The following is a 10,902-nucleotide window of genomic DNA, read 5'->3' on the forward strand; positions in this document are numbered from 1 at the left end:
AGTGGGGGGCGCTATGGGGGACTTTTGGGATAGCATTGGAAATGTAATTGAGGAAAATATGTAATAAAAAATATTAAAAATTAAAAAAACAAACAAACAAACAAAAAAAAGAATCACAGCTCTTTTCACTAAAAGCATACTTCTTTATAGCCTCTAAGACAAGACCCAGACTGTTCAAAATGAGAATTTTAAACAAGGTAAAAAGTTGTAATGCCTTTAGCAAGTGAATAAATGAACGGAGTGAACTGCAGCAATACAATTAGGAATGATGGTTAAGGTGTTAAACTAGAAAGCATACAGTAATCTTAAGTGGCACTGTGCCATTCGAGCTGACTGTTGTCATGCAGAAACTAGGGCTCACTGATGCCAGATCTTTTTGACTTCTCCATGGTAACAATGTAATCATAGTAAGAGAAAAAATGCTGTATTGATTAGTAAACCATATCTACAAGTACATACATTCTGTAACCAACCACACTGGAACCTCTACTCTAAAGCACTGAAAACAGAAATAAAGCAAAGGAGCATCCTTCCTTACCTGTAGATGGTATAGATGGCCAGAACGGCATTTCTCCTAACATAGCTGTGACGATGTTCCAAACAAGCGCGGATAGCAGGCATTAAAGGCTCCAGCAATTCTGCTTCCTTCAATTTGCAAAGGAAACGAAGAGTAGATCCACGAATAAACTCATTGGGATGCTGGAGATCCTGATACAAAAATTACAGCAAGAAATGTTGAGTTTCAACTTTAAAAAACCTTACATTGACTTATTCGTGTGTGCATGTGTGTACACTCACACACACCATGGAGGTCAAAGGACAACATGCAGGAAATCAGTGGATCCTGGGAGTCAAACTCACTTTACCTGCTAAGCCATCTCACAGGCTTAAGTTTCAACTTTTTATAAAAATCAAATTTTAAATGTAAAATTTCTAATTTGAAAAAAATTAAAGTTAGATTTCGGAAAAAGACCTAGATTACTGATTTCCTTCTGATTCCTCTTGATTAAAACAATTTTTACTCATCTCACTACTATTTTTTTTTAAAGATTTATTTATTGATTATATGTAAGTACACTGTAGCTGTCTTCAGACACTCCAGAAGAGGGAGTCAGATCTCTTTATGGATGGTTGTGAGCCACCATGTGGTTGCTGGGCTTTGAACTCCGGACCTTTGGAAGAGCAGTCGGGTGCTCTTACCCACTGAGCCATCTCACCAACCCCCACTACTATCTTTTAATAACATAAAATACACAGAAAATGTTGGAAAAGGCAACAAAATCATCTTTTGAAGATTTACTTATTCATTTTATGTATATGAGTACACTGTAGCTGTACAGATGGTTGTGAGCCATCATGTGGTTGCTGGGGATTGAATTGAGGACCTCTGCTCGCCCCGGTTGGCCCCACTCACTCTGGCCCAAAGATTTATTTGTTATTATATATAAGTACACTGTAGCTGTCTTCAGACACATCAGAAGAGGGTGTCAGATCTCATTACAGATGGTTGTGAGCTACCATGTGGTTGCTGGGATTTGAACTCAGGGCCTTCAGAAAAGCAGTCAGTGTTCTTAACCACTGAGCCATCTCTCTAGCCCCAAAATAATTTTTTAAACAATAAATTTTACAAGCATGTCCAATCTTTTAATATTACGGTAAGATGTTGTCATCTACGAAGTTTACTCTGAGATTTATGCAATAGTTACAAAGAAAAACAAAACCAAATAAAAATCCGCCCCCAAATCCACCGAAAAGTATTTGATAATATATTGGGTTTTTATGTTGGGCAGCATTAACAGCTAGGCCCAGCCTCAGGCAGTCTAAGCTTTTGAGTTTACAACTTCAATAGTAAGTATTGTAATTTTTTTCATTTCATCAAACATTTAATTTTGAAAACTAATAGTGTCTATTACAGCAATTTTATAATTTCAAATCAACAAAGCCAACAGTTATGGTTTGGTTTACCTTTCTGTATGCATCACACACAAGAATCATTTCATGTAAGAGCCTTCCATCTGGAGTTGTTTTAGGAACAATCTCCCAGAAGACCAGGAGCAACTTTTTGATGGTGTGATCCTGAAGAGGCAGCACAAAGCGAATGATCGTCATCAGGAGTCCGGGAAGCTTTTCCCCATTCAGAATCATAATGATCACTTTCTTCAAAGCTTCAGTCTTTGACTTCACATCGCCTTTCTCTGATTCAATAATTAAATAAAAAAACACACACACACACACACAATTATTTCAAAACTAAGTTCCTCAGATAGTTTAAAAATAAAACAAACTAAATTTACTATCAGCTGTGGTAACAAGGTTACAAATCCAAACAACATGTCTGTGACTCTATTTTGTCTCTGAATCTCAGATACCTTATATATGATCTGAAAGTACTGGACTAGACTTCTGGTCCCTAACCAACTGAGTTAACGTAGAGCTCCTGAACCTATAGTTATACCACATGGAAGCAGACACTGGGTATCTTATAGCTTAGCACATGAGAAGTTAGAACAGGTCAATCCTCAGCTCAAGGCCAGCTCTAGGCAGGGCTACACAGTAAGACCTAGCCTCAACCCCATCCTCTAAAATCATACAGCACACCGCTTTCCTTCTTAGCGCTGTGTACTGAATTCAGAGCCTCCTGAGTGCTTGGCAAGTACTATATAGTTAACGTGTCCATAGCCCCTAGCACTTCACCAGGACAGGGGCCTAAGCTGCCCAGACTAGTTTTAAAAATATGACCCACTGTTTCAGCCCTCTGAGCAGTTGGAATTCCAAGTACATAATGGCCCTTATATACTTTAAAGGAGCAGAGCATGAGTTTTCAAACTTCAAACATATATGTTTCTTTTGCAAAAATGCTTTCAAGATGAAAATATAAACATGTAGGGGATGTTCATGTTTAGTTTTGTATTAACTTCATTTGTTTGCTTATACCGACTTATTACCTACAGAAAATTGTCAGATATATTTAAGTATCATACATTAAACTATGCAAGAAATTATAGTGTTTTGAAGAACAAGTAATTAAATGATTTTATTTCTTTAGCTTTATTAGGCTGGGCTATTATCCTATTTCTATAAACCAATTCTACAAGTCTAAAGGGAAAAAATTCCTTTTTCTTAAGATAAAAGGTCTACTAAAGACATTCTCAAAAATTCTAGAGGGGAGGCTGGAGATCAAAGTTCTGTCCCTAAGCCCCACGTCGGGCAGCACACAACCGCCAAGAACTCCAGTTCCAGGGGATTAGACATACCTCCTTCTTCCCGAGAGAACCTGCACGAATGCACACATATTCACATACAAGCATACATAACTTACAAAAAATATTTAGCAAAACTCTAGAAAAATTAAGCACTTTTAACTATAAGCAAATGTGAAATATAAATGAGTCTCTTTTGATTTCTCAATTTTCACTACAACTATCAACATTTACTTGGATTCAAGCTGTCTTTTTAAAATTTAACTACTGTTGTACTTCTACGTGTAAGTAAGCATGGGCACCTATGTTACAGCATGGACACGGAGGTCAACTTGCAGGCTAAGTTTCTCTTCCATCATGAGTGCCAGAGACCTAACTCAGGTAGTCAGGCTTGGGTGGTAAAGGTTTCCACTTTCTGAGACATCTTCCTGGCCTAATCCCAGGTCCTTCTTTCTTTAAAATTATTTTACATTTTGTGTGTATTGGTGTTTCTCCCAGAATGTATGTCTGTGGATCATATGCATGTAGTGCTCTTGGAGACCAGAAGAGGGCATCATATCCACTGGAACCACAATTACAGTTTGTAAGCAATCACGTGGGTGCTAGGGACTAAACCCTGGTCCTCTGGAAGACCAGCTATGCTCTTAACTGCTACCCAGCCACTAATCCTAGCTTCTTACACTGTGAGTCACACTCAGTTTGGGGTACCACAACTAAACATAGAATTTGGCATTAGCAAAAAGTTTCTAAACAAACACACACACACACACACATACCACACAATTCAAAATCCAGTGTTTCTGGTAACATTTGCCTGTGTTGCACTGTATGACTTTGATGCAGTCTTGGTTTTGAGCACATGACATGTTTATATTACATTGGACATGCCCTTATAACATATAACACCAAATAATGTTTGAAGCACCTCAGCTCAGATCTCAAATATTATATGGTATGAGCTGCAATGCTTTTACTATACTTAAGGGTTTTTGTTTTGTTTTGTTTTGTTTTCCTATGGTCATCAAATTAGTCTGTGATTGAATTGTACTATCATAATGCATGATTAAAAATGTATTCTTTGTATGGGGTGGGGCATAGTGTAGCACATCTTTAATCCCAGCACTTAGGAGGCTGGTGGATCTCTGAGTTCAAGGCCAGTCTGGTTTACAAGGTGAGTTCCAGGAGAGCCAGTGCCGTTACACAGAGAAACCCTGACTCAAAAAATAAGACAAATAAAAAAAAAAATTGTTATCTGGAGAGATGGCTCAGTAAGTAAAGTGCTGGCCACATAAGCACTGAGGATCTGAGTTCAATTTCTATACCCATGTAAAAGTCAGGCATAGCACACGCCTATAACCTTAGTTCCTTAAGGGGAGGCGGAAACAAGAGGATCCCTAGGACTTGCTGGACGGCTAGTCTAGTTAAGTCAGCAAGCTTCAGGGTCAGTGAGAGATCCTGTGTCTAAAAAGCACGTGAAGGGAGCCACTGAGCATGCTCAGCAGGTAAAAGGCATTTGTTGCCAAGCTTGACCACCTGAGTTCAATGCCTAAAACCCACCTGGTAGGAGAGAGCTGACACCTACACTGGTGCTATGCATGTTTGTCTCCCTACTTCTCACTAATAAATAGTAAAGAATAAGACTGAGAACTGGAATCGGCTCAGTGGCTAACAGCACATAATGCTCTTGCGGAGAACCCACATGGAGTGGCTCACAGTTCCAGGAGGAGCCTACACCGCTGGCCTTCTTTCCTGAGCACTTACACACATGGACACCTCCCCATATACACAATTAAAAATAAATCTTATAAAACTCCAAAGTCTAAAAAAAACAAGTAAGGTGGAGTATGACTGAGGGAGGCACCTAAGGTTTACCTCTGGCCTCACATACAAATTCACATCATGCATACATGACTAGCACATATTTGTGCACATACACACATAATAAATAAGAAACGTCCTCAGGTGAAAGGAGGTTGAGAGTAGAAACATTTTATGAAGTATTAAGTTACATCATCAGACAAGTTGAAAGTAAAGGGTGATTAGTGGCCAGCACCTGTAACCCTTGGAGGCTGAACTAAGACCTGACATAAGTTCGAGGCTGCCCTGGCCTATTAGTGAGTTCCAGGCTGACCTAGGGAAAGAGTAAGGCTTTATTTAAGAAGGAAAAAGGAAAACGAAAAGAAGAAAAAGGACCGTGGCTCAGAGAGCCTAGAAGAGTAAGAAGGAAAGAAGGCTGGGAGAGGCGGATTGGTCAATGGCTACTGAGTATAAGATAAAAAGTTCTGGTATGACACTGTATACTACAATTAATAACTATATACTGTATATATATTTTTAAAATCTCAAAAAATAAAAAAAATTTCTATGAAAGGATGTGAAATGTTTTCACTATGAAGAAAAGATGAATGTTTGAGATAATTATATTTGACAGGATTTAAATATCAGACCATATAGATATGTATTAAAAACATCACATTAATGTGTCCATCTTTTACGTTTTTAATCTATCAATTAAAATAATTCCTATCTGAGTTAAGAAACTATTTACCCAGGTCATTTTTTAAGCTGATTTCCGAAGGGGGTTCTGAATCCATTGGCACGTTAATTAACGTATAGCACACGTTCTCCGCTGCCGTCATGGTTTCTGTTTATAATCAACCCAATACAAGATGAAAAGGACGAAAGGTGCCAGGAAAATCTACAAAGATGAATACAAACATCATTAGAAAAAAAAAAAAAAAAAAAGACAAATTCCGCAAATCAGTCGTGATCTTTTAAACTGCCTGAAGTTCTTTGCGTGTGACTTCGGAGGACGTCGACCTGTAGAGCTCTCCCCACCTTCTCCTTCCGTGAACTCTAGTGACAATCACTCAGTCCCCGTACCCGTCCACTCCCCGGCCCAGGGTGTGCAAAGCTGTGGAGTCGAGGTCCACAGCACAGTGACAACCCGGAGCACCACGTCACGGGGCCGTGATTGCCAACCTAACACAGTCGGATCTGCTCCAGGAGGGCGGCCCGCGGGCGAAGACGCTGCAGAACTTTGGGACTCCTCGGCTGTGGCGGGTCCCCCGTGGGGATCCCTGCCCCTCACCGGCCTCTGTCCACGCAGGGCCAGGCCTCAGGCGGCGCAGACCCCGGTCCCACGGCCCAGGGGACCGCGGCCCAGCTCCCCGCCCCCACCGCCCGTCGCCGCGGCCTAGTCAAGCGCCCGGCATCTCCCCATCCGGCGGCTCGCTGACCCCGCGCGACCGCCGCAACCCCGCGGCTCGGGGGCCCAGGTCGCTACCTGGCTCCGAGGGGCGGAGGCCGGTAGGGAACCGTGGGGCCGCCGACTACCGGTCCAGACAGCCGCTGCCGCGACGGCTCCACCAAGTCCTTGGCTGACGTGGAAGGGGGCGGGGAGACCAGCAAGGATGCAGCTACAGAGCCTGTACGGAGACCCAGAAAGGACAAGCCTCTTCCGCCCTGAGCTGCGCCCTGGAAGTGTGTGTTGTCTTCTTCCTCTCTCAGGGTTGGTTTCTGTAGCAGGATGAAAAAGTATTTTAGTTTTCCCAGCGAGTTAGGAGCTGACTTAAGCGCTGTGGTCAGTTAGCAGTTCCTTAGGAATTGTCTTCCCAGGAACTAAACTGTACAAAAGAGAAACAGAAAAGTCCTGCAGACTTTCTTGTTCCTTTCACTTCTAACTGGAAGCTCAACCATTCTTAGGCCGATGATTTCAGAAACCTTAATAAGATGACTAGGTTATATGAAAATACACTTGAGGGCTTAACACCTCTGGTGACCTGAATCTGACTTTATTCAGTTGACTGGAGTTATCGGAGTATCAGAAGTTGTCTGACAACTATCATTTCTACTCTTTATTCAAGAATGGTCTCAGCCAGTCAGTGGTGGCGCATGCCTTTAATTCCAGCACTTAGGAGGCAGAGGCAGGCAGATTTCTGAGTTCGAGGCCAGCCTGGTCTACAGAGTGAGTTCCGGGACAGCCAGGGCTAAAACCAGAAAACAAAAGAACAAACAAAAAGAGTGGCCTCTTGCTATTTTTTCAGAGAATCCAATACGTTAAAAAAAATTAAGTATAATCGCCAGACTGGTCTTGAAAGGTGATCTTCAGTTTCTGAGGAGTTGGGATTACGACATGGATATACATATTGTGTATACAAAACCTGCTAACCTCACTTGCAGGACACAGAATGCAAACTGTTTTCTCATCTACCTGGAATGCAGCTATTCTGACAATTCTCTTTTCTGTAAACATTGAGTTTAAAAAACAAATCCCCATCACTCAAAATATACCAGAGGCTACATATTTCCAGCACTTAGAACAGCTTCCTCTCTGAATTTTGGTTTTAGTCTTACTGCCCAGACTGGCCAACTCCTCTCCTGCCTTAGCCTCCCAAGTGCTGGGATTACAAACAAGGGCTATCACGTCTGGCTTATGCTTAAAAGATGTTTTTAATCTGGGTAATTGTAATGATTCTAACAGCCCTCTACTCTTCACCCAGTTCCTCTGTCTTGGGAAGTCTTGCAGGAAACTGACATGTCTCCTCACTGAGACTTCACCAGTTTATAGAATCTCACTTATGTACTTGCTTCTAAACAATACATTTAGTTCTGTATGATGACCAACAGTCAGATAAAGAACAGTTCCACCAGAGATTGCTCCTGCTGCCCACCAGCTGTCACAGCCAGGTGCCCACTTTAACCCCGGCAACTATCTATCCATTCTGACATTTAAATGGAACCATACAACAGAATCTTTATTCAGCACAATTCTCTGAGAATGAGATGCATTCAAGAATGTTTCTTTTGTGTACTCAGCTTTTTTCACATGGAATCATCACAAACACAGTTATTAGTTCTCCACGCTCACTTGACTTACAGAGAGGTGACAGAAAGAAATGACACCAAACAAGGTGTAGAGATTAGGTTTAGCAACAAGGAAGCTCAGCAGTTGAGGGCCACAGTGTTGTCGACTAACCATAGCCATTCCTTACGTTAAACTTCCAGGTTCTTCATGACTGAGTCACTACAGACTTAAAAGCTAGCTAGCATTTTAGGCCTACACCTGAACATGCCACTGGCAATGTGAATGGTTTTGCATTTTAAAGCATGGAGCTTCTTAACTGATATCAAATTCTTCTGTAGCTTCACCAATTCTTATAACGTGTATTTTGAAGACTTTTTACACTTTTAAACTATATTATTTCGAATGCTTTCCAAATCACAAATTACTTCAATGTAAAAACTTTGTATATCAAGAGTTATAAAAGTGTACAAGCTGAGGACTAAAGAGACTTGCTCCAATGGCTTAATGGTCAAACACTAAGAGCTTAGAACTTGAGTTCTGACATCTAGTTTTCTTTTTCTTTTTCATTGTGCCAGCTCATAGAGTTGCATGTGAAGACCCTTAGATTCCAGATGATATCTTTGTTACAGGACACAGGGAATCTTACTTTCAGTTGTCCAGCAGACTAAATGGAGTAACTGAGCACATCAGACTAAACAGAAAGGGGATCACATCCAACTCTGTAAGGTCCTTTAAGTGAAAAATTTTTGTATGAGGTACACATATTTGAACGTATTAGTAGGTGGCCAGACCTTGGGCACTCTGCTCCATCGTCCTGACTTACTCGCTTGAGAAGGGATCTCACTGAAACTGGAAGTAGACCAGCAGCCTGTAAGCAGCAGCAAACCTTTATCCTGTAGTGCTAGAGTTACTGGTTTAATTGCATAGCAATTGGCTTTTTTTTTTTTTTCTCCTGACTTTCCAGCCAAGGTTTCTTTGGGTCACCTTGGCTGGCCTCACACAAGAGATCCACTTGCCTCTGCCTTCCAAGTGCTGAGATTGAAGATATGCATCCCTACAAACAGGGTTAGCAAGTGGCTCTTACTGAAGTCATTTTTTTTTTCCTAGTTCCAAAGTGGATTGAAATTTTAAAATCAGTGTCTTAAGACTAAAACCACATACATACTGGGAGAGAGAGAGAAAAAAAACCCTACTAAAACTGTCCTTAACTAAGTTCAGTCATTTTTTAATCTTTTGAGTTCTAGCTTGTACTTAGGAAACAGATAAAAAGCACACAGTGTTTATCTTTTAACAACAAAGTGAGAAAGGCATAGAAGAGGTACAGGATACAAGTTATTAACTTTAGCCTCCCTCCCTACGCAACACACTGTAAGTCCAGGAAATTAGGAAGTTTTAGTGTTTTGCATGTGTTTGATGCAACTCCACACACAGCCACATGGTACTGTAGCCTGTTCTAAGCTTTATAGACAGTGTTCTGAGGTTGTTTCCAGTACATACTGACATCACAAATACTAATGATCAGAGATTGTTAATAAAGCCAACAGGGTTTTGCCTTTCTTTCATTTTCCCTTCAAGAAGTTATAAAAGGATCTAAGCAATGGAGACTTTTTGAAAAAACATTTTAAAAATCATGAATTTTGAGCTTATAATGTGTCACAAATTCTTTTAACTATAGTATTTCTCCAAAGGGCTTCTTTAAAATAGGGCTAAATAAATTGCCTAAAACCAAAAGCAGATGATTAGGAGAATTAGGTCTAAAATCTGGGTTACCATCCATAAAGAAAGATCTCTTCTCTAGAAATGGGTGTTACACTGTGAAAAATTCCTCCATGCTTTATCACAGTAAAAAATTTGACTCTAAAAAGGACTTCCTTTAATTTCCTTTTTCATGGCTTTGCTATACCCAAGTACATGGCTCATAAGAACAGAAGGCAACCTCCAGACTTGGGGTAGGGTAAAAAGGTTTGAGATTAAGATGTCTCTTCTGTTAATTTTGACAAGTTTTTCCATAAACCAGGGTCATAATTGTTGCTCTGTTGGATGCAAAACTGCTCATTTTAATAATATGCTTTGGTGGGGGAGGGAGAGTAGAGGGTAACTGAACCTAAGGCATAAGCACTGAGTAAGCCGACTACAACTTCAGATACAGCTCCAGCTCTGTATCACCACGTCTGTTTGGAAGTGTCGAGACTTACACGAGGTCTCATGTTCCCAGACTGGCTTCAAACATCATCGGAAGCAGAGCATGGTCTAGAACTCCTGATTGTCCTGCCTCAGCACAGAACTGCTGGGATTAAGGCAGCCACCACCAAGCCTGGCTTGTCATATTCAGAATAAAACCCAGGTATGTACTGGGGAATTTGTACTCTGAGACCATCTGCATGAATTTGCAATATAGCCAGTCTACATAAGCAAATTAAGTTGCTTAAAGTTGTATTTTTTTTATTATTATGATTTTTTAATTAGGTATTTTCTTCATTTACATTTCCAGTGCTATACCAAAAGTGCCCCATACCCTCCCCTACCCACCCACTCCCACTTCTTGGCCCTGGCATTCCCCTATACTGAGGCATATAAAGTTTGCACGACCAATGAGCCTCTCTTTCCACTGATGCAGCTAGAGACATGAGCTCCAGGGGGAGGGGGGTACTGGTTAGTTCATATTGTTGTTCCACCTATAGGGTTGCAGATCCCTTTAGCTCCTTGGGAACTTTCTCTAGATCATTGGGGGCCCTGTGATCCATCCAATAGCTAACTGTGAGAATCAAATTCTGTGTTTGCTAGGGCCCCAGCATAGTCTCACAAGAGACAGCTATATCAAGGTCCTTTCAGCAAAATCTTGCTAGTGTATGCAATGGTGTCAGCATTTGGAGGCTGATTTTGGGATGGATCCCC

At 41.0% G+C, this 10,902-nt stretch overlaps 1 protein-coding gene across 1 annotated transcript in view; it reads right to left on the minus strand.

The window, feature by feature from the left end:
* The window catches only part of Copb1 (coatomer protein complex subunit beta 1), a 36,785-nt gene extending 30,177 nt beyond the window's left edge, over positions 1–6,608 (minus strand). Inside the window, exons 1-4 of the mRNA XM_021165931.2 lie at positions 6,487–6,608; positions 5,749–5,898; positions 1,966–2,195; positions 539–708 (exon numbers count right to left, since the gene is read on the minus strand). Of these exons, the coding sequence (XP_021021590.1) occupies positions 539–708; positions 1,966–2,195; positions 5,749–5,839 (491 nt within the window). The 5' untranslated portion in view covers positions 5,840–5,898; positions 6,487–6,608. The remainder of the gene's footprint in view (positions 1–538; positions 709–1,965; positions 2,196–5,748; positions 5,899–6,486) is intronic.
* Positions 6,609–10,902: the final 4,294 nt, after the last annotated feature.

This window comes from Mus caroli, chromosome 7 (genome assembly GCF_900094665.2).
Source record: "Mus caroli chromosome 7, CAROLI_EIJ_v1.1, whole genome shotgun sequence".
Classification (NCBI taxonomy): Eukaryota; Metazoa; Chordata; class Mammalia; order Rodentia; family Muridae; genus Mus; species Mus caroli.